At 35.5% G+C, this 24719-nt stretch overlaps 1 protein-coding gene across 1 annotated transcript in view; it reads left to right on the top strand.

The window, feature by feature from the left end:
• Window positions 1-24719, top strand: part of CFAP44 (cilia and flagella associated protein 44) — a 137620-nt gene that overhangs the window by 96939 nt on the left and 15962 nt on the right. Inside the window, exons 24-27 of the mRNA XM_004272091.4 lie at window positions 9284-9461; window positions 12020-12520; window positions 18153-18356; window positions 19319-19514. Of these exons, the coding sequence (XP_004272139.2) occupies window positions 9284-9461; window positions 12020-12520; window positions 18153-18356; window positions 19319-19514 (1079 nt within the window). The remainder of the gene's footprint in view (window positions 1-9283; window positions 9462-12019; window positions 12521-18152; window positions 18357-19318; window positions 19515-24719) is intronic.

The following is a 24719-nucleotide window of genomic DNA, read 5'->3' on the forward strand; positions in this document are numbered from 1 at the left end:
TAGAGACAGTTTTATTTCTTCTTATCCAATCTGTTTGCCTCTCCTTTTCTTTTCCTTTCCTACTGCACTGGCTAAGACTGCCAGTAACATGTCAAAATAGCATAAGGAGAGCTGGTGTCCACAACTTGTTCCTGATCTTAGGGGAGAAGCATTCAGTACTGATGGTGTAACTTTTCATTCTTTTATTTCAATCTTCTTATATAGCTACATTTGACTTTAGTGTGTTTTTGACAGCGTATAGTTGGCTTATGTTTTTAAATCCACTCTGTCAATCTCAGTTCTTCACTGGGTGTATTTAGACCATTTACACTAAATGTAATTATCGATGTTTAGGGCTTATATCTGCTATTTTATATTTTGCTTTCTATTCTCTATTTTTCATTTTTCTTCTTTTTCTTGCTTTCCTGTGGTTACTTGAATATTTTAGGGTTCCAATACGATTAATCTGTAATGTTTTTGAGTGCATCATTTTGTGTAGCTTTTTAGTGTTTGCTCTAGGTATTACATTATGAATACATGACTAATCACAGTCTCCTAGTGTTGACATTTTATCAGCTTGACTGAAGTATAGAAACCTTACCTGCCTTTATGTCCCTTTACCCACCCTTCCTCATTTCCCTTGTTTGTAATATAATTGTATAAATATTTCTTCTATGTACATTTTAGAACCTCAGACAGTTACAGTTTTTTCTTCAGTCATCAAACATAAATTAGACAATAGTAGAAGAAAAGTGTATTTGCCCATATTTTTACTATTAACATCATAATTTCTTCCTTCTTGAGGTTCCAAGATTCCTTCTATCATTTTATTTCTGTTCAGAAAGCTTCCTCTAGCCATTCTTTTAGAGTAGGTATGCTGGTAACAAATTCTCTTAGTTTTATTTGATCTAAGAATGGATTGATTTCCCCTTTATTTCTGAAGGATATTCTTACTGTACATAGAATTCTGTGTTTATCATTCTTTTTTTCAGAACATGAAAAATTCCTGCTGGCCTCCATGGTTTCTTATGATCAATCTGCTGACATTCAAATTGTTTTCCCCATAAATATAAGGTGTTATTTTTCTCTTGCTGCTCTCAATATATTTTCTTTTAGTTTTCAGAAGTTTGATGTATCTTGGTATGTCTTTGAATTTTTTTTTTTTTGGTATTTATTAAACTTCTTGAATCTGTATACTGTGTCTCTCACCAAATTTGGGAGGGTTTTCAGCCATTATTTCTTATAGTTATTTTGAAGACCTGTCCTTTTTTTTCCTTTCCTTCTGGGACTCCAATGAGACCAATATTAGATCCCTGAGACTCTGCTTTCTGTTGTTGTTTGTTTGTTTCTAGTATCTTTTCTTTCTGCTATTCAGATTGGGTAATTTCTATTGTATCTTCAAGTTAATTGATTCTTTCCTCTGTCTCCTCCATTTTGATTTTGAGCCCATCTATTAAGTTTTTGGGTTTTTTTTGGTTATTATGTTTTTCAGTTCTTTCAAAGATTCTGTTTGGTTCTTTGTTATCCTACATTTATTTATGAGACTTTCTATTTTTTCACTTGTTTCAAGCATATTCCTAATGATTTTTTGAAGAACTTTATGATGGCTGCTTTGAAAACTTGTCAGATTATTCTAACATCTCTGTCATCTTGGGTTTGGTATCTGGTAATTGTCTTTTCTCATTCAAGTTGAGGTCATCCTGATTCTTGGTATGTCAGATTATTTTTTATTGAAATCTGGACATTTGGGGTATTATGAGACTCTGGATGTTATTTATACATTCTGTTTTAGCTGGCTTTCTCTGATTTCAGCAGGATAAGGAGTGCCATCTTATTATGAGTATAGAAGTCCAGGTTACCCATTCTTCTCCAGTTGACACCTTAGGAAGGAAGAGGCTACTCGCTGGTCAAAAGTTGATGCTCCAGATTCCACTAGGCTCCCACTAATACCACTTTGCTCTCCAGTTGACTTCCACTGTTACTGTGGAGCATGGTGAAAATCATTACTCTCCACTAGGGCTCCTCACACACAACTGCAGCAGGGAGGGGGAGGGGTAGATCACCTTGTTACTGCTAGGCAGGAGTGGAAGTCCAGATTCTCTTTGGGGTCTCCACTGACACTGTGGTAGGGAGGTTTGTTCCACACACTGGTGATGAAAGTCCCGGTTCCCAGGACTCACTTTCTCTAACACCACTCTGTTGGGGTTGTGTTGCCTTGTTAAAGCCTGGTGATGGAGGACGTTTAGACTCCCCACTTGGCCTTTGCTGGCATGGGTGGAAGTAGCACCACATTTTTTTTTCTGTGGTATTGGCTGGAGTAGAGAGTTTAGTGTTTACAAGTTTTTTCTCTCGCCATTCTGTTCTTTTCTTGATGCTTTAGCTAGAGAGAGCAGGATTTTGTTGGGCTTTTGTTGTCTAAACACACTGGTGTTTCTGAGTTACTGTTTTTTTTCTTTTTTTAATTGAAGCATAGTTGACTTACAATGTTGTGTTGATTTCTGCTGTATAGCAAAGTGATTCAGTTATACATATATATACATTCTTTTTTATATTGTGAGACATTATGGTTTATCACCATCAGATATTGAATATAGTTCCCTGTGCTATCAAGTAGGACCTTGTTGTTTATCCATTCTATATATAATAGTTTGCATCTGCTAACCCCAAACTCCCTATTCATCCCTCCCCAATGCCCCCTCCCTTTTGACAACCACAAGTCTGTTCTCTTTGTCTGTGAGTATGTTTCTGTTTCATAGATAGATTCATTTGTGTCATATTCTAGATTCCACTTCTAAGGGATACCTTATGGTATTTGTCTTTCTCTTTCTGACTTAACTTCACTTAGTATGATAATCTCTAAGTCCACCCATGTTGCTGCAAATGGCATTATTTCATTCTTTTTATGGCTGAGTAGTATTCCATTGCGTATGTGTACCACATCGTCTTTATCTATTAATCTGTCAATGGACATTTAGGTTGTTTCCATGTCTTGGCTATTGTGAATAGTGCTGCTATGAACAGAGAGGTGCATGTACCTTTTTGAATTATATTTTGTCCAAATATATGTCCAGGAGTGGGATTGACAGATCATATGACATGAGTTACTGTTTTCTTTAGCTCCAAGTCTGAGATATACAAGGCAAAAATAAAACCCAGAGAACTTGCCATCATATACTTCCTTGGGTCCCAAGGTTTTATGTGGCCTACCTCCTTTTCACCTTTCAGAATCTTCTTATATTTGTTTTATATATAATGTCCAGGGTTTTTATTTTCTGCTTGCTGGAAAAAATAGAAAAATGTGGGTCTATTCCATTTCCTGGAAGTGGAACTCCTCTCAATTGATTTTTCTCATATTTATCTTTAATCTGATGATGTTGCTAAGCCTACTTGGTGTAGTAACTTTTTTTCAGATTCTTTACAGTAGTTTACAGTAGTACAGTCATCTGGTCTCATGGGAGATGAGCCTTATCTTTCAGCCTGGCCTGAGATCTTCATTGTCTCTTAGACCTTTGTGATTATCCAAGGCATCTTTGTTCTTAATGGCCCCCAATGGCTGAGAGTGTGCCAAGATCCATTGCAATATGTGTATTTTTTCATTCACCAACGTGTGGGAATCATTCAGCTAGTTTCTGAACTTCTTTCAGAGGTAATTATACCATGAATAGCTGTAGATTTGGTGTGTCTGTAGGAGATGGTGAGTTCAGGAACCTCATATGTCACCACCTTGGACCAGAATCCTAAACCTGGTGTTGCCTTAGGAGAAGCTACTGAATTCTGCTTCTTCTATGAGCTTTACTTTAGACAGTAGTTACTCAGTCATCTGTGAGCTGCTCCACCAAGCTCAGGCATCAGTGGAAATTTAATCTGTGGAGATTTCAAAAGCTTGCTAGGTCTTTTTACTGTCTGGCTCACTCTGTCTTGCTCGCTCTGCTTCCGTCTCCCTTTCTCTCTGTCACACACACATACCCTTCTTTGCATCAGTATCCCTGATGAACATAGATGCAAAAATCCTCAACAAATTTAGTAAACTGTATTCAACAACATATTAAAGGGATAATATACCATGATCAAGTGGGATTTATTCTAAGGATGCAAGGATGATTGAACATCCACAAATCAGTGTGACATATCACATTAACAAAAGATAAAAATCATATTTCAATAGCTGCAGAAAAAGCATTGACCAAGTTCAACGTCCATTCATAATAAAAACTCACAGCACACTGGATATAGCAGGAACATAACTCAACATAATAAAGGCCATATATGACAAGCCCACAGCTAACATTATACTCAGTGGTGAAGAGCTGAAAGCTTTCCCTCTAAGGTCAGGAACAAGACAATGATACTCACTATTGTTATTTCTATTCAACATAAGAATGAAAGTTCTAGCCAGAGTAGTTAGGCAAGAAAAGAAATAAAAGGCATCCAAAGGAAGAAGTAAAGCCATCTCTGTTTGCAGATGTCATATTATATAAAGAAAATCTTAACGATTCCACCAAAATACCATTAGAACTAATAAACAAATTCAATAAAGTTGCAGGATACAAAATCAATACACAAAAATCAGTTGCATTCCTATACACCAATTATGAACTATCAGAAAGAGAAATTAAGAAAGAAATCAAATTTACAACTGCATCAAAAAGAATAAAATACTAAGGAATAAATTTAACCAAGGAGGGTAAAATATCTGTACACCAAAGAGTATAAGAACAGTGAGACAGAAATTAAAGAAGACACAAATAAATGGAAAGACATTCTGTGCTTATGGACTAGAAGACATAGTATTGTTAAAATATCCATAGTATCTAAAGCAATCTACAGATTCAGTGCAACCCCTATCAAAATGCCAATAGCATTTTCCACAGAAATGGAAAAGAATACTAAATATTGTACAGAACAACCAAAGACCCCAAAAAACCAAAGCAATCTTGAGAAAGAAGATCAAAGCTGGAAGTATCTATCACACTCCCTGATTTCAAAACTATATTACAAAGCTGTAGCAATCAAAATAGTATGGTGTTGGCATAAGAAGAGATATATAGGCTAATAAAATAGAATAGATAGCTCAGAAATAAACCCATGCATATATGGTCAGTTTATGACAAAGGAGCCAAGAATATGCAATGAGGAAAGAGAGTCTCTTCAATAAATGGGGTTGGGAAAACTGGACCACTATCTCACACCATACAAAAAAATAAACTTAAAATGGATTAAAGACTTGAATGTAAGACCTGAAACCATAAAACTCTAGAAAAAAATAGGTGGTAAGCTCCATGACATCAGCCTTGCAATGATTTTTTTTGGATTTAACATCAAAAACAAAGGCAATAAAAACAAAAAGTAAATACTGTACTACATTAAACTAAAAAGCTTCTGTACATCAAAGGAAACCATCAACAAAATGAAAAGGCAACTCATGGAATGGGAGAAAATATTTGCAATCATATATCTGATAAGGAGTTAATATCCAAAATGTATAAAGAACTCATACAACTCAATAGCAAATAAAATTTAAAAAAATGGACAGAGGAACTGAATAGACATTTTTCCAAAGAAGGCATACAGATGGCCAACAGGTATGTGAAAGTGTTCAGCGTCACTAATCATCAGGGAAATGCGAATCAAACCCACAATGAAATACCATTTCACACCTGTTAGAATGTCTGTCATCCAAAGGACAAGAGATAACAAGTGTTGGTGAGGATGTGGAGAAAAGAGAATCCTTGTGCACTGTTGGTGGGAACATAAATTGGTGTAGCCACTATGGAAAACAGTGTGGGGATTCCTCAAAAAATTAAAAATAGAACTACCATATAATCCAGCAATTCCACTCCTGGTTATACATACAAGGGAGATAAAATCATTATCTCAGAGATATCTGTACCCCCATATTCATTGTATTTGTAATAGCCAAGACAGGAAAACAACCTAAATCTCCACTGATGGATGAATGGATTTTAAAAAGTTGTGGCACATGTATACTGTACAACAGAATATCATTCAGCTATAAAAAAAGAAAGCAGTCCATTTGTGACAACACAAATGGACCTTGAGGGCATTATACTAAGTGAAACAAGTTTGACAGAGAAAGATAAATACTATATGATCTCACTTGTATGTGGAATCTAAAAAAATCTGACCTTATTGAAACAGAACAGATTGGTGGTTGCTAGAGGCAAGAGGTGTTAGGTGGGGATGGGAGAAATGGGTAAAAGTGGTCAAAAATACAAACTTGCAGTTATAAGAAATTAGTTCTGGGAATGTAACTTACCGCATGGTGACTGTTAACAATACTGTTTTGTGTATTTGAGCTGAGAGAGTCAATCTTAATAATTCTCAGCATAAGGAAAAAATTGTAACAGTGTGTGGTGATAGATGTTAACTAAATTTATTGTGGTAAATGTTTTGCAGTATATACACATATCAAATCATTATGTTGTATACCTTAAACTAATACAATATTGTATGTCAATTATATCTCAATGAAACAGAAAAATAAAATAGACTTTTGATATTTTCAAAAAATATTTTGCTGTATTTGATTTGCTAGTAATTTGTTAAGGACTTTTATATTTTATTAATGAAGAATATTGTTCTCTAGTTTTATTTTTATGCAATGTCTTCTCTGGGTTGTTATCAGGATAACAGTGGTTTCATAAAAAGAGTTGAAGTTTTTCTTTTCTATTTTCTAAAAGACTTTGTTTAGGCTTGGTATTATTTCTTCCTTAAATATTTGGTAATATTTATCAGTAAAGCCATCTGGACCTGGAGTATTCTTTGAAGGAAGATTATCAATTATAAACTCAAACTTTAAATTATTACAGTGCTATTCAGATCTTCCATTTCTTCTTGGGTCAGTTTTGGTAATTTGTGTCTTTCAAGGAATTTGTGCATTTCATCAGATTTATTGGCATAATATAGTTCATACAATACTATTCCCTTATTATTATTTTAATTTCTGTAGTATCTGTTGTGTTGTCCTCTTTTATTTTTGACATAGTTAATTTGTATCTTCTCTCTTTCTTGATCATTCCAGCAAGAGGTTTATCAATTTTATTAATTTTTTTAAGCAACTAGCTTTTGGTTATAGATTAAAAAAAATATATTGTTTGTCTGATTCTGATTTCTATGTCATTGATTTCTGTTCTATATCATTTCCTTCATTCTAGTTTAATTGGGTTTAATTAACTCTTTTCTTTCTTGTTGAGGTTTAAGTTTAAGGTGTAAACTTTGATTTTATACTTTTCTTCTAATGTAAGTATTTAAAGTAAAATTTTCCCTCTAAGCCCTGTGCTGCATTCCACTAGTTTTGATATATTTTCATTATTCTTCAGTCCAAAATATTTTCTAGTATCCCTTGTGATTTCTTCCTTGACTTGTGATTTATTTTAAAATATGCTGTTTAGTTTCCAAATATTTTGAGGTTTAAAAAATATCTTTCTGTTTGATTTCTAATTTAATTTTTTGTGGTCATAGAAAATAGTCTGTGTGATTTAAATTCTTTTAAATTTATTGGAAATTGTATAGGCCTGCATATAGTCTCTTAGTTAAAGTTCAATGTGTGCTTGAAAAAGAGTGTGTATTCTTGTATTCTTGGGTGTACTGTTCCATACGTGTCAATGAGGACAAGGTGATTGATAATATTGTCTAAATCTTCTGTTTCTTCTACTTTGAAGGCATGACTCTTTTGGGGTTTCTACTGAATGTCTTCTGAATGTCTACTGAATTTGTTCACCTTCATGGTGTTTCACATTACAAGTGTACAAATTAATACTCAGCCAAAAACTCGAGAGAGCCCTCTATAGATTTCTTTGTGTAGCTCTGATAGTCTTTACCACAAAATTCTAGCCATTCTGGCCTCTGTGGAATCTGATTTCTGGGATTCCAACCCTACTCCATAGTATGGTAATTTCCTCCATGCAGAAACTAGGAGACAGTAAGGATTACTTATTTTGTTTCACTTTTCTCAGGAATTACAGTCCTGTGCTGCTTATCATTCAATGTCTGAACATAGTTGTTTTATATATTTTTGTTCAATTCTAGTTATTTGTAGCATGAGGATAATTATGGGCTGTGTTTCTCTCACATGGCAAGAGCAGAAGTATTTTGTTTCTTCCTTTCCTTCCTTTCCTTTCATTAAAAATATTAATCTTTCCTTTTAGTGCTGTTATACACAAATGAACAATTGTCAGTTAATACATTAGATGGCGTGTGTTTCCTTTGCTATACGCATGTTTGCTTTCCCCTAAAGGGCTGACTGAAGCTATATGCTCATATTGACAGACAGGCTTCACTTTAAAGAATTAGGTAGGTTAGGGTCTCCCAATGAAGATCCCCTCCGGGGGGGGCCAACCCATAACATAGCTACCTTAGTATTTCCCAAGCAGAGAGGTCAGTTTCTGTAGAGATTAGTACTTCAGTTTTAGTTTATGTATAAGGTTGCTACTGCCTTGCATGTGTGTAGGTGGGAAAGCTGGGAGGGCGCAACTGGTTCAGGCATTCCTTTTCAATCCTCTAATTAATTTTACCAAATAATGTCTAGCATTCCATTCCCTGCTCCATACCTGCTCCATCTTTGCTTGGAGCCTCCTAGGAACTCTATCAAGAAGACCCAATCCAATTCTTTTTATAGCATTTTCCTGCGGGTATCTGGGACTAGAGTTTTCATTGGTCTGGTTTATCCATTAATACAACTTCATCTTCTTTCTGTCTTCTAGAAATGTATCTCTATCACTAGTTTGCTCATGGTTTTCTATCCCATTCTCAGCTTTCCTAGTGATTTACTTCCTTTGACACCCCACAGTGCCATTTCCATGGAATGTGGGAAAAGAGAGGGAGGTAAATACATATATACTCGTGCTATCATTTTGAATCACATGCCTTTTTTTGAAAATGTTATGACAAACTTTATGACAGTCATTTATGTTTTTTAAAAACTTTAACATTTTAGTGATTAAACAAAAAACAACAAACCTGTATCCAAAGCGTAATTTCTGTTGAGGGAATAAATAGCAGTGTTGATCTAAATTACTTTGAAGTTAACCAAAGCCTAAGAATGATTCAGATTATTTCAGCACCATCTAGTTGATTAGTTTTTATTTATTACTTATTATTTTGCTTGAGGTGCTTTAAAAATAGCCATTAACATAAAAAAAAATCTTGGGCTCTATAGGAAAAGGCAGCACCACAGACTCAGAATTATGCTTTTGCTTCATGATTAAATTTGATTATATGCCTAAAGTAGACGAATTAGAGTTTATTGTCACGTTTATGGCTGAGTTTTCTGTTTTTCTGATAGGTACAACAGTAAACCTGGTGATGACTATGAAGATCCCAAAGATGTTCAAGCCATCAAAGAGGCGCAGTTGTATATGGGAGACTTCAATTTGAAGACAGCCCCAGACTATAAGATACCTGAACACATGAGAGTAAATGCTGCCAAGAAGGAAGAGGAACTGGGACACCTCGACTCTATGGTACTTACCCGTAGCTTTCATGACAAGGAGGCACACACCCTGGATTTTTTAATTGAATTCTGCTGAAACCACCCATTTTGTTAGCTGGTCCATAAAGATATATAGTCATAGAAATTTAGAATTGGAAAAGGGCTTCATGATTATCTAGAATAATGCCCCTTTTTACAAATGAGGAAATTGAGTCCCAAAGATAAGAGATTTATTCATGACTATTTAGTTAACATGGCAGAACCAGCCTTCAAATTAATTACTTGGTTCAATACCAGTTTCATGAGTGAAGGCATTATATTTTATGAACTTTGAATCTCTGAAATTCAAACACATCCTTGTTGGCTATTGTTTTTGGCTGCTGTGGACCACCAAGACTTAGGAAAATAGACCACTGTATTTAGCCTTTGTTTGAAGGACTTCCAAACTTTTGTAGGTGACACAATACTGAGCAGTTAATATATTCCTTTTTGATTCTCTCTGCATTTCCCCAAACTGCTTCTAATCATCCTGATTTCTCATACCTGTTTTCATCCTAAAGTTTCCTCTCCCTGTCATAGTAATTCCTTGCTTTGAATTGACAAGTGACTTTTCACACTTAGAGGCTCAGAAGGCATCTGAGTTACCATTTTGAGGAGAATTTTGTATATGGCCACCTAGTATGGCTGTGCAGGTTGCCCATTTCAAGGCATCACATTGAAAAGAGTGCCAATCATACCACAGATAGAGCATGTTTGAATATTTTATAATTTTCTGACAAATGGAAGTGTAAAGTGTCTTGAGGAAGGAGTGTCTTTTTCTGTTTCACTAAAGATGCTGTACATGCCAGCACTCCAGAGATCCTGGTATGGCGATTCATAGCCACACGTCAATTTTCATAGCTCATACCTATAACTTTCTGATCAAATGGACATTTTGAACATTTTATTAGTGACCGTTTGGATTGTTTTTCTATCTGTTTGTCTAAGGCAATTCTTGTTTCAACTATCATGTTTCATCCGTTGTCACAGACAAATGTTCTTTTGATCACAATTTGCCAGTCATCCCACCTGAAATTTCATAGTCCAGGTAGAGGTGATGGACAGGTGTGATGTCTTGAATGGAACTGCATTGCACTGAAATCTATTTTATTAAAATGACAGCATTAAATAATGCAGAGCACACAATTCTACCTGTCAGAAGATCAGAGTTCCGTTCCAATCTCTGCCACTTAATAGTTATATGAACTTGGCTAGTCATGTAACTCTCCCTAAGCCTCAGTTGTATTGTCTGTTTAAAAAAAAAAAGGTATTACTACCAATGAACAACGGTAAGACAAGACATGTCTAGTCTTCTTCATAGGGTTAAAGTAATGGTCAAAGTCAATAAACAGTCATTCTTATCATGGTTAAGTTCAAAGTCACTGAAAAGTATCAAGCATTTTAGAAGTTGTGTATTATACATTTCCCCACCACCACCGCCTCCTCCCCCACCTCCCCCATCCATGGCTAGTGTTTAGGTGTGTGGTATTTGGAAAATTAGAAAGAGAGGCTTGGTATGTAAATTGGGCTCCTAAAAGAGGTAGGCCTTACAGCCACCAGGCTGGTTTGGGTTTGTTCTCCACTTAATTCTCGGTCCTCCAGGTACTTCAGAAGTGGTCCCTCACTCACCCAAGGGCTGGATTTTGAGTTTAAACCCTAATGCTTTAAAGATTTGTTCTTAAGTATGTAAAACATCTCCTCTATTTTGTTACAGTAGATAGTAAATATACAGGTAAGTTTTGTAAGACGACTTGAAGAAAAGCCTTTCGATCTTTTATTTTTCTTAACCTGTATATTTATGCAAAGTTACTCTTAACAGCCTTTGGGCCATCTAGTTGCCTAACTGCACACCAGGAGCAGGGTTGCATGTGACTGGAGGCTCTGGTCAGGGCATTTAGGAAACACAGCCTGGGGAGAGAGCTGGCAGTGAGGGAGCAGTGGGCCTGTTTGGCACCTGTGACTGGAGGCAGGGGCATAGCTGGGCTCGGATGAGTGGAGAAGGAACCAAGGAAGAGTCCAGGAACCTCTCAGTGTGACGTGGTACTGGAATTCAGGATCGTGACCTTGCCTGCACAAGGAGTAACAGAAAGAATGTGGCCAAAATACAGAATGACAACAGGCTAAAGTGGCCCGAGGTGGGCAACCCTAAGTGAGTCTAAGCCAATAGGATTTGAGTTTTCATCAGGGAAGGACGGTTACTGTGTGCTCCTGACCAAAGAATGGCCTTCCCTTCCCTGGGATCTGGCTGAGTACAGGGCTCAGGAAGGACTTCCATTGAGTGGTGGAAGGAGGATGGGGGAACTCAGCCCTAGAAGCCAGCTGGGGGACACCAGAGGTCACATCCAGACCGTCTTCCCCTTATGGAGAGGTGAAATGGGGAAAAGCCTAAAAACTAGAGAAAATAACTTAGTAGCGAACAGGAATGATCAGATACATTTTTATCTTGAATTTTTGCTAGGCATTCCAGTCAAGGGACAAAAGCAAATTGTATTTCAAGCTGCCCTTTGTGAGCAGGTTGTCATTTTGCTTTCTTCCTGTTCTTTTTATCAGGCCTATGCAAAGAAAATGCACATGAACAAGTGCATTGTCTCTCTTCGAGACCTTAAAGTGGCTGTCATCGAGGAAATACAGTGCCTGGTGCAAGAACTGAAGAACATTCAGTCGACTCTTCACGTATCCAAGCACATCCCCATTCCCCAAATCCCTCAGATATACCCAGAAGAAGTTCCAGAAAAGAGATTTCAGTATGATGAGGAAACCCTCCTAGCTTTTAAGCGGCAGCAGATGAAAAATCAGGCTGAAACGGCCCCTCGAGTGGAAAAGGCAGCGTCTGCAGGCTCAGCTGGAAGCTTCCTCAGACTCTCTTCTGGAAAGGATGGGGATTTGACGACAAGTGATTCATTGTCTAGATCATCAAAAGCAACAGTATTCAATCTAGATATTCCAAAGTTCATGGAATTTGAAAGAACAGATCCAACTGAAGTGGAGCTGGAGATTATGAAGAGGGATGAGATTAAACACTTGTACATGCAACAGTATTTGATCAACAGGGTAAGAAATGAGACTGCTTATTTAAAGCTGAAGGAGAGAAGAGCAGGATAATTAAAATTGAATTATAATTTAATTAAAAATAATTAAAATTATTTTTAATTTCTCTACCTTAATCTTCCCCAAACTCTGACCAGCCCACAACTCACTGATGGCTTGGCTTTCTCCCCATCCCTGGTCTTCTGAAAATCATTGTGTTCTGCTCAGAACTTTGGAGCTTTTCAACTTTTTTCTTTTTGGAAAGCTAAGAATTAAGGGCAAATCCATGTTAATTGGTATCTAACTGAAGTCATGGTAAAGGAGAAGTGATAAAGCAGCCTTCAGATGATGGATGGAGCATAACTAAAAACCTTCCGGTGAAAATGGGGCACCCTCTGCTTTTCACCCCCTGCTCTTTCTCTAATGTGTGATTTGCCCCTTTAGTGAGAGTGTTCACGGTAATGACTAGCTTCAGAATTGTTCTGGAGCTGGAATGGCAAATATTTTTATTTGCTGTTTTATATGTGTTAGTTTTGTCTTACAAATTATACAATTTTTAATTGAAGTATAGTTGATGTACAATATTACAAGTTACACGTGTATAATATAGTGATCTACAGTTTTTAAAGGTTATACTCCATTTGTAGCTATTATAAAATATGCTGTGTTGTACAATATATCATTGTAGCTTATTTTTTTTAACATCTTTATTGGAGTATAATTGCTTTACAATGGTGTGTTAGTTCATTGCAGCTTATTTTATACATAATAGTTTGTACCTGTTAATCCCCTACCCTTATATTGTTCCTCCCTCCTTCCCTCTTCCCACTGGTAACCACTAGTTTGTTCTCTATATCTGTGAGTCTCTTGCTTTTTGTTATATTCACTAGTTTTATTTTTTTTTAGATTCCACATATAACTGCTAACATATAATATTTGTCTTAACCTGGATGACTTACTTCACTACCCAAAATATCCCCCAGGTCCATCCATGTTGTTGCAAATGGCAAATTTTCATTCTTTTTTATGGCTGAGTAATATTCCATTGTATATATGTACCACATATTTTTCCATTCATCTGTTGATGGACACCTAGGTTGCTTCCATATCTTCACAATATCTTGTAAATAATGCTGCTATGAACATTGGGGTGCACATATCTTTTTGAATTAGTGTTTTTGGTTTTTTTGGATATATACCCAGGAGTGGAATTGCTGGGTCATAAGGTAGTTATATTTTCAGTTTTCTGAGAAGCCTCCCTACTGTTTTCCACAGAGCTACACCAATTTACATTCCCAACAACAGTGTGTGAGTGTTCCCTTTTCTCCACATTCTTGCCAAAATTTTTTATTTGTGTGTGTGTGTTTTAATGATAGCCATTCTGACAGGTGTGAGGTGATTATCTCATTGTGGTTTTGATTTGCATTTCCCTAATGATTGGCTATGTTGAGCATCTTTTCATGTTCCTTTTGGCCACCTGCGTTTCTTCTTTGGAAAAATGTCTATTCAGGTCTTCTGCCCATTTTTTAATCAGATTGTTTGTTTGTTTGTTTGTTGGTTGATGTTGAATTGTATGAGCTGTTTATATATGTTGGATATTAACCCCTTGTCCGTCGTATCACTTGCCAATATTTTCTTCCATTCAGTAGATTGTCTTCATTTTGTTGATGGTTCCCTTTGCTGTCTGAAAACTTTTAAGTTTAATTAGGTCCCATTTGTTTATTTTTGCTTTTGTTTGCTTTAGGAGACAGATCCAAAAAAAAATTGCTATGATTTATGTCAAAGAATGTTCTGCTTATGTTTTCCTCCAGGAATTTTATGGTTTCCCAGCCTTAAATTTAGGTCTTTAAAATCCATTTTGAGTTTATTTTTGTGTATGGTGTTAGAGGATGTTCTAAGTTTATTCTTTTACATGTAGCTGTCCTGTTTTCCCAGAACCACTTATTGAAGGGGCTGTCTTTTCTCCATTGTATATTTTTGCCTCCTTTGTCATAGATTAATTGACCATAGGTGCATGAGTTTATTTCTGGGCTCTCTATTCTGTTTCACTGATTGATGTGTCTGTTTTTGTGCCAGTATCATACTGTTTTGATCATTGTAGCTTTGTAGTATGGTCTTGAAGTCAAGAAGCATAATTCCTCCAGCTCCACTTTTCTTACTTGAGATTATTTTGGCTATTTGAGGTCTTTAGTGTTTTCACACAAAAATTTTTTTGTTCTAGTTCTGTGAAAAATGCTATTGGTATTTTGATAGGGATTGCATTGAATCTATAGATTGCCTTGGGTAGTATGGTAATTTTAACAATATTGATTCTTCCAATCCAAGAACACAGTATATCTTCCCATCTGTTTGTGTGATCTTCAATTTCTTTCATCAGTTTCTTATAGTTTTCCGAGTATAGGTTTTTTACCTCCCTAGGTAGATTTATTTCTAGGTATTTTATTCTTTTTGATGTGATGGTAAATGGGATTGTTTCCTTAATTTCTCTTTCTGCTAGTTCCTTGTTAGTGTATAGAAATGAAACAGATTTCTGTATATTAATTTTGTAACCTGCAACTTTACTAAATTCATTGATGAGCTCTAGTAGTTTTCTGGTGGTGTCTTTAGGATTTTCTATGCATAGCATCATGTCATCTGCAAACAAGGACAGTTTTGCTTCTTCTTTTCCAATTTGGATTCCTTTTATTTCTTTTTCTTGTCTGATTGCTGTGGGTAGGACTTCCAATACTATGTTAAATAAAAGTGGCAAGAGTGGGCATCCTTGTCCTCTTCCTGATCTTAGAGGAAATGCTTTTAGCTTTTCACCTTTAACACATTTTTGGCCAGAGGCATATTATGGCCACAGGCATTAGTTTCTGCAAAGATCCCCCAGTCAATAATGTGTTAGCTATGGGTTTGTCATATATGGCCTTTATTATGTTGAGGTGTGTTCCCTCTATGCTCACTTTCTGGAGAGTTTTTATCGTAAATGGATGTTGAATTCTGTCAAAAGTTTTTCTGCTTCTATTGAGATAATCATATGTTTTTTATTTTTCAATTTGTTAATGTGGTGTATCACATTGATTTGTGGATATTGAATTATCCTTGCATCCTTGGAATAAATCGCACTTGATCATACTGTATGATTATTTAATGTATTGCTGGAATCAGTTTGCTAATATTTTGTTAAGGACTTTTGCATGTATGTTCATCAGTGACATTGGCCTGTGATGTTCTTTTTTGTGTGATATCTTTGCCTGGTTTTGGTATCAGGGTGAAACTGGACTCATAGAATGAGTTTGGCAGTGTTCCTTCCTCTACAATTTTTTGGGAATAGTTTTAGAAGGATAGCTGTTAACACTTCTCTAAATGTTTGGTAGAATTCATCTGTGAAGCTCTCTGGTCCTGGACTTTTGTTTGTTGGGAGTTTTTAAAATCACTGATTCAATTTCAGTACTGGTAATTTGTCTGTTCAATTTTCTATTTCTTCCTGGTTTCGTTTTGGGAGATTGTACATTTCTAAGAATTTGTCCATTTCTTCTGGGTTGTCCATTTTGTTGTTATATAGCTGTTAGTAGTAGTCTCCTATGACCTTTTGTATTTCTGTGGTGTCAGTTTTAACTTCCCTTTTTCATTTCTGATTTTATTCATTTGGGTCCTCTGCCTTTTTTCTTGGTGAGTTTGGATAAAGGTTTATCAATTTTGTTTGTCTTTTCAAAGAACCAGCTTTAGTTTCATTGATTTTTTTCTATTTTTTTTTTAGTTTCTGTTTCATTAGATACAACTCTAGGATTCCCCTGAAGTGTCTAGGACAATGCCAGACATATAGTAGATATTCAGTAAAAAGTTTTAATTGATTTAATTTTAACTATTAATTTAACAAATATTTATTGGACATTCTATGTGCAGAAACAGTGCTAGCTAGGTAGTAGGGATGAAACAATTGTCAAGTCATACACATTCTCTATCCTATACAGCTTACAGGCTATGAGGGGTAGTGAGAATAAAACAGGCATAACCCTTACAACCTTGGACACCTATGTGGTATAGTTGCAGAATGGTGTTGCACTGAAGAAAACATAGTGCTTCCTCCAAAGAAATTTAAAAATAATTCAAATTTGTTGAACAAGCATTAAAGTGGAACCCACTTAGTCTACAGTCATACATTAAAAGTTTAATTTTTCTTCTCCTTGGTTTGTTGTGTTTTTTGTTTTTGCTTTTTAGCTCTCTGAAATTCTCCAGCAGTTTCACAGACCCAAACCCACAGATATCTTCCTCTTTCTCAGCCCCAGGCTGAGCCCTCACTCATTATAGGCATTTGATAGTCGAGGCTCCCCATTCAAGTACAGCCTAATGAAAAACATGGAATGGTTTGTCTTTTTCCTGGTGTACTAGTTTCATTGGGAGAATCAGCTCTTTGGGCTCTCTGTTGATCTCTTCATCTCCTTTGGGATGGGGCAAGGGAGACGCTGTGTCAAAATCAAAGTAAAACTGAGGATTTAAAATCATTTGAAATTGCAGTGGAATAAAGTCTAGACCAGGACATGAGATGTTTGGGTTCTTTTTTTATTTTTTTTATTATTTTTTTATTTTAATTTTTGTCTATGTTGGGTCTTCATTTCTGTGCGAGGGCTTTCTCTACTTGCGGCAAGTGGGGGCCACTCACTATCGCGGCCTCTCTTGTTGCAGAGCACAGGCTCCAGAAGCGCAGGCTCAGTAGTTGTGGCTCACGGGCCTAGTTGCTCCGTGGCATGTGGGATCTTCCCAGACCAGGGCTCGAACCCGTGTCCCCTACATTGGCAGGCAGATTCTCAACCACTGCGCCACCAGGGAAGCCCGATATTTGGGTTCTTATCCAAGCTCTGTAACAAATTTGATCTCAGGGAAGTCACTTTTAGTCTCAATTTCTTCATCTGTAAATAAACCAAGAAGATTGTACAGGTTTCTTGTGGCTCCACAATTATATTTATCTGTTTAAAAATATTTACTGTTCTGTAGATTTGAAACTTTTCAAAATAAGAAGGTGAGGAAAATATTATTTTAGTACTTACTGTGTGAAGGGCAGTGTAGAGATACCATGGGAATAGAGTGGAGACAGACACAATACTACCCACAAAGAGCTCACAGTCTCTGATTTAAACCAGCAAGAAGGACATTCTTTTTTTTTTTTTTTTTTTTTTTGGTGGTACACGGGCCTCTCACTGTTGTGGCCTCTCCCTTTGCGGAGCATAGGCTCCGGACGCGCAGGCTCAACGGCCATGGCTCATGGGCCCAGCCGCTCCGCGGCATGTGGGATCTTCCTGGACCGGGGCATGAACCCGTGTCCCCTCCATCGGCAGGCGGACTCCCAACCAGTGCGCCACCAGGGAAGCCCCAAGGACATTCCTGATCAATGGCTTAATCAATGGTGAAGAAACAGCTCAAAGGACTGCAGTTACAGAATACCTACCACTTAATAAACCAGTTCATCAATGGTATTAAATGTACATAAATTAAATTATGAGACTGTATACACACCCATGTGCCCCACCCACCCACCCTTGTAATTCTCCATCCATAATAAGGGCATAATAAGAAAATGCTTTTACCCAAACAAATCAGTATTGTTGGATAGTTTTAAAAATGCATGTACCTGTTTTAAACTTCTAACATACCCTCAAATCTTCTTCCACCTCAGATCAAAGAACTGATTGTCACTTTTGATGCAGAACTCCGTCTCCTGAGACATCGGAAACTGAAACTAGATACTCAGATGAAATTATCTGACCTGCACCATGTCACATTATTTCAAGAAATGCTTCTCCTGAAGAATTTTGAGAAACAGGAGAACATACTTCAAGAGCGTGTTAATTCATTAGACAAAGAGGAACAGGACATGCAAGTATGAATGGGCAGAAGAGTGCTAGCTGGCTACAGCCTTAGTTATGGAGGGGACTTGATTCTTCTTTTCTTTCTTCTTCTCAACTTAATTTCCCCACTTGTTCTAGTCCACATCTCTTTCTTGTCTTCTCTTCCTCCTCCTTTTCCCCGTTATTCCTGTTTGCTCTCTGTTTTTGGTAGCCGTGCTCAGGGAGGAGTGAATCATACTTTTTAATGAATTTGATCTGATATTTTGTAAGGTAGGAGAATAAATTTTTCAAAAGTGACCCTTATGTTTAGTTTACCTGATTAAAAGTCTGTTTTTGTTGTCAGTAGCTATCATGTGAAGTTGAGTTTTGATTATATATTATCCTTATGAATGAACATACTTGGGAAAGAAGCTGGTAAATTTCTTAAATATTATAGCCAGTTTTAGAGTAATAAATAATTGAATAGCACATGAAATTAAGTTTATTTGTTACATACATGTTAAATTTAAAGAGATTAATTAGACCATCTATCTTTGTCTTAAAAGAAGAAGGATTGTATTAGATAATACATACTCAATAGTGATGTCAATTTTTAGGTATATCAGTTTCACTAAGAGCAGATGTGCCTTTTTGTTTTAGTTATCTTGTATTGATATGAAAAAAAACTTTTTTGAGACCACACATGGAAGAATACTAGCTGATATCCACATATCAGTAAAAATTTCAATTTACCTAATTTAATTTCTTGAGGAAGTTAAACGTCAAAGAATCGATCTTATCTGATTCTGAACTTAACTGATTTTTACAAAAGAATTATAAAATTTTAATCAAATAAATGAATGACTCTGCATTCAGAAACATCAGAAATGTAAACTTCTATTAAGAAGCTTAAAAAATGTTTGTAGGCTGTAACCTTACATTGTAATGCACATTGTTCTCTGAACCTGGTTTATCAGAAATATTGATCATTTGTTCTTATTTTTTGTTCGTTTAGTGGAAAATAAATGAAACTCTTAAAGAGATGGAAGAGAAAAAGAATGAAGTCGCCAAGATCCAGGACCAAGAAAAGGCACTCTATGCTGGTTTCCAAGCAGCCCTTGGAGAAAACAATAAATTTGCTAACTTTCTCATGAAGGTACTAAAGAAGAGGATTAAGCGGGTGAAGAAAAAGAAGGTTGAAGGAGATGCTGGTTTGTATTTCTTTTTACATATGATCCTATTTTTTTCTCATTAGCATGAAATAGAGAAATAACTAAGGGAAATAGTACACCCTTTTATTTCACTACAACATAGACAATGTAGAGGCACTATGGGGTTACAGATGAGAGCATATAAACCTTTAGGTCTCTAACCATCTGGATTGTGTGTGTGTGTGTGTGTGTGTGTGTGTATCTGGTATAAGATATCATAGGATAGTTTAATTTAACAAGCACATCTTTTCATATGTTTATTTGCCACCTGTATATCTTTGGTAAAATGTCTCTTCATGTCTTTTGCCCATGTTTGAATAGGATTGTTTGCTTTGGTACTGTTGAGTTTTGAGAGTTCTTTACATATTACACCTACTAGTCCTTTGTCAGATATGTGGTTTGCAAATATTTTCTCCTGGTCTATAGCTTGTCTTTTCATTCCCTTAACAGAGTTTGCAGAGCGATAGTTTTGAATTTTGTCAGTGTCCAATTTGTCAATTTTTCCCTTAAAATTTTTTTTCTTCTTTTAAATTGAAGTATAATTGATTTACAATGTTGTGTTAATTTCTGCTGTACAGCTAAGTGACTCAGTTATACACATATATACACTATTTTAATATTCTTTTCCATTATGGTTTATCATAGGATACTGAATATCATTCCCTGTGCTATACAGTAGGACCTTGTTGTTTATCCGTTCCATATATAATAGCTTACATCTGCTAACCCCAACCTCCCACTCCATCTTGCCCCCATCCCCCTCCCTCTTGGCAACTACAAGGCTGTTCTCTATGTCTGTGAGTCTGTTTCTGTTTTGTAGGTAGGTTCATTTGTGTCATATTTTATATTCCACATGTAAGTGATAGCATATGGTATTTGTCTTTCTCTTTCTGAGTTCACTTAGTATGATCATCTCTAGTTGCATCCATGTTGCTGCAGATGGCATTATTTTGTTCTTTTTATGGCTGAGTAGTATTCCATTGTATATATGTACCACATCTCCTTATTCCATTCATCTGTTGATGGACATTTAGGTTGTTTCCATGTCTTGGCTATTGTGAATAGTGCTGCTATGAATATAGAGGTGCATGTATCTTTCTGGATTAGAGTTTTGTCTGAATATATGCCCAGGAGTGGGATTGCCAGATCATATGGTAATTCTATTTTTAGTTTTCTGAGGAAGCTCCATACTATTCCCATAGTGGCTGTACCAACTTACATTCTCACCAAGAGTGTAAGAGAGTTCCTTTTTCTCCACACCCTCTCCAGCATTTGTTATTTATATAGTTTTAATGATGGCCATTCTGACTGGTATGAGGTGATACCTCATTGTAGTTTTGATTTGCATTTCTCTAATAATTAGTGATGTTGAGCATCTTTTCATGTGCCTATTGTATTTCTTCTTTGGAGAAATGTCTATTTAGGTCTTCTGCCCATTTTTTGATTGGGTTATTTTTTGTTGTTGAGTTGTATGAGCTGTTTGTATATCTTGAGTTTTTCCCTTTTTGGATCTTGTTATGGTGTCAAGTCTAGAACTCTTTGCCTAGCCCTAGGTCCTAAAGATTTTCTCCTATTTTTTTCTAAAAGTTTTATCATTTTACATTTAAGTCCGTGATCCATTAGGAGTTAATTTTTGTATAAGGTGTGAGACTTTGGTCAATGTTTTCTTTTCTCCTAGGAATCTCCAATTGTTCTAGCACCATTTGTTGAAAAGGCTGTCTCTCTTCCATTGAATTGCTTTTGATCTTTGTCAAAAATCATTTGGGCCTATTTGTGTGGTTCTATATCTGGGTTTTCTATTCTCTTCTATTGATTTATGTGGCTATCTCTCCACCAATACTATAGTCTTGATTGTAGTAGCTATTGAGTTCTGAAATCGGGTAGACTAATTTCTCCCAGTTTATTATTCTTTTTCAAAATTGTTTTAGCTATTCCAGCTCTTAATATATTTCCATATTTTAGAATTTTTTTCTCAACCTACAAAAAATCTTGTTGGAATTTTGATAGCAATTGTGTTAAACTTCTATATCAATCTGGGGAGAATTTGCATCTTTACTGTGTTGAGTCTTCCAGTGCATGAACATAGTATGTATTTATGTAAAGCTTTGATTTGTCATCAGCATTGTGTTTTCAACATACAATTCAAGTTCATGTTTTGTTAGATTTACACCAAAGTATTTCCCTTTTTTTTGAGTAATTTTAAAAGGTATATTGCTTTTAATCTTGGTGTCCACATATTCATACTAGTATATAGAAATATAATTGCTTTTTAGATGTTTATCTTATATCTTATAACCTTGCTTATTAGTTTTAGGGGTTTTTGATTGATTCCTTGGGAATTTCTATCTGTAAAAAGGGCCAGTTTTATTTATTTCTGGTCGGTATGCCAATTACCTTTTATTGCCTTATTGCACTGGTTAGAACATCCAGTACTGTCTTGAAATAGAGTGCTCAGAGCTGATATCCTTGCCTTAGTCCAATTTTAGGGGGAAAGCATTCAATCTTTCACCATTAAGTCTGCTACCTGTACCATTAAGAAACACCTGTGTTTCATAGTCTTTATCAAGTTCAGGAAGTTCTCCTCTCTCCCTATTTTTCATGAATTTTTATCACGAATGGGTGTTGAATTTTTATCAGATGCTTTACTGTATTGACAATTATGTGATTTTTTTTTCTTTAGCCCGTTAAGATGGTGGATTATATTGGCTGATTACTGATTACCAGATCAGACTAGCATTTCTGAAATAAATCTCCCTTGGTGTGATGTAAAATTCTTTTTATATATTGCTGAATTCTACTTGCTAATATTTTGTTAAGAAATTTTATGTCTATATTCATGAGGATCATTGTACTGTTTTTGTACTATATCTGCTTTTAGTATCAGGAGAATAATAGCTTCAGAATGTGAATTGGGAAGTCTTCTCTCCTTTTTGATTTTTCTGGAAGATATTGTAAAGAATTTATGGCAATTCTTTATAAATGTTTGGTAAAGTTCTCCAGTGAAACTATTTGGGCCAATGGATATCTTCAAGGTAGTTTTAAAATTAGAATTTCAATGTTCTTAATAGTTACAGAACTATTCAAATTATCTATTTTATATTGGGTGAGTTGTAGTAATTTGTATTTTTTGTGGAATTGGTCTATTTCACCTAAGTTAGCAAATTTATGTACATAGAGATGTTCATTGTATTTCCTTGTTATCCTTTTAATATCTGCAGCGACTGTAGTAATATCACCTGTTGCATTCTCGATATTGGTAAGTTGTTTCTTATCTTCCTATTTTTTTTTCAGTCTTGCTAGAGGTTTGTCAATTCAGTTGATCTTTTTGAGAACAAATCAGCTCTTTGTATAAGTGATTTTCTCTATTATTTTTCTGCTTTCAATTTTATTGATTTCTGTTATTATCTTTACTATTAGCTTCCTTCAGCTTGCTTTGGGTTTATTTTGTACTCCTGTTTTTAGGTTTTGAGGTGGGAGCTTAAATCATTGACTTGAGAATTTTTCCTCTTTTCTAGTTTAGTACTATAATTTCTCTCTCAGCACTGCTTTAGCTGTATTCCACAAATTTTCAAGTGCATTTTCATTTCCATTCAGGTCAATGTAGTTTTAAAATTTACATTGTGACTTCTGGGTCCCATCAATTATATACAAGTGTGTTGTGTAGGTCCAAGTGTTTTGAGATTTTCCTGTTATCTTTCTGTTATTGAGTTCTAGTTTGATTCCATTGTGGTCAGAGAACACACTTTGTATGATTTCAGTTCTTTTATATTTGTTGAGATTTGTTTTATGGTCTGATATACGGTCAACCTTGGTGTATGTTCTGTGGGCACTTGCAAAGAATGTATATTGTGCTGTTTTGTGTGAAGTGTTTTATTACTGTTAGTTAGATTCTACTGATTGATGATAGTGTTCAGGTCTTCTGTATCCTTGCTGATTTTCTGTATAGTTTTTGCATCAAATGTTGAGGGAGGGGGTGTTGAAGTCTCCAAATATAATCATGGATTTGTCTATTTCTCCTTTCATTTTTGTCAGTTTTTGCTTCACATATTTTGCAGCTCTGTTGTTTTATGAATACACATTTAATATTGCTATGTCTTCTTGATGGATTGACACTTTTATCATTATATAAGGTCTTTTTCTGTCTTGGGTAATTTTCTTTGCTCTGAAGTCTATTTATCTTATATTAGTATAGCCACTCTTGCTTTGCTTTGATTAATAGTTGCATAATATGCCTTTCCCCTCCTTTTAATTTCAACTTGACTATATGATTATATTAGAAATGAATTTGTGATAGACAGCATATGGTCAAATAATGTTTTTCATCCACTCTGTCTTCTAATTGGTATATTGAACCACTTACATTTGATATATTAGGGCTTAAGTCTGCCATTTTATTTTTTATTTGTTCTTATTCTCTGTTTTCTGTGTTTGTTCTTTTTCCTACCTTCCTGTGGGTTACTTGAACATTTTTTTTAGAATTCCATTTTAATTTTCTCTAGCACTTTTTAATGTATCTCTTTGTGTACTTTTTTTAGTGGTTGCTCTATATATTATTGATATATATACATAATTTATCCCAATCCACCAGTGTCATCATTTTACCAGTTTAAGTCAAGTATAGAATCCTCGTCTACCTTTACATCTCTTTATCGTCCCTATTTATAATATGCTTGTCTTAAATATTTCCTCTACATACATCTAGAACCATATCAGATAATGTTATAATTTTTGCTTCAATTATCAAACATAATTTAAACACTTGGAGGAGGAAAGCCTATTGTATTTATCCATGTTTCTGCTCCAAGCTTCCTGTTTTAAAAAATAATTTTCCTTCTGTGTAAAGAATTTCTTTTATCCATTCTTTTATGGCAGGTATACTAGTGGCAATTTCTTAAATTTTCCTATAATCTGAGTATGTCTTGATTTCTCCTCTTTTTCTGAAAGACATTTTCACTGGGTATAGGATTGTAAGTTGGCATTTCTTTTCTTTCAGCATTTGAAAAATATTGTGCCAGTTCCTTCTGGTCTCCATAGTTTCTGATGAGAAACCCTCTGATATTCAAATTGCTTATCCCCTTTTCTCTGTTTGCCTTCAAGATTTTTTTCTCTTTAGTTTTCAGAAGTTTGACTGTGATGAGTCTTAGTGTAGATTTTTTTTTGGATTTATCCTCTTTGGAATTCATTCAACTTATCCGTAGGTTTATG

This window comes from Orcinus orca, chromosome 5 (genome assembly GCF_937001465.1).
Source record: "Orcinus orca chromosome 5, mOrcOrc1.1, whole genome shotgun sequence".
Classification (NCBI taxonomy): domain Eukaryota; kingdom Metazoa; phylum Chordata; class Mammalia; order Artiodactyla; family Delphinidae; genus Orcinus; species Orcinus orca.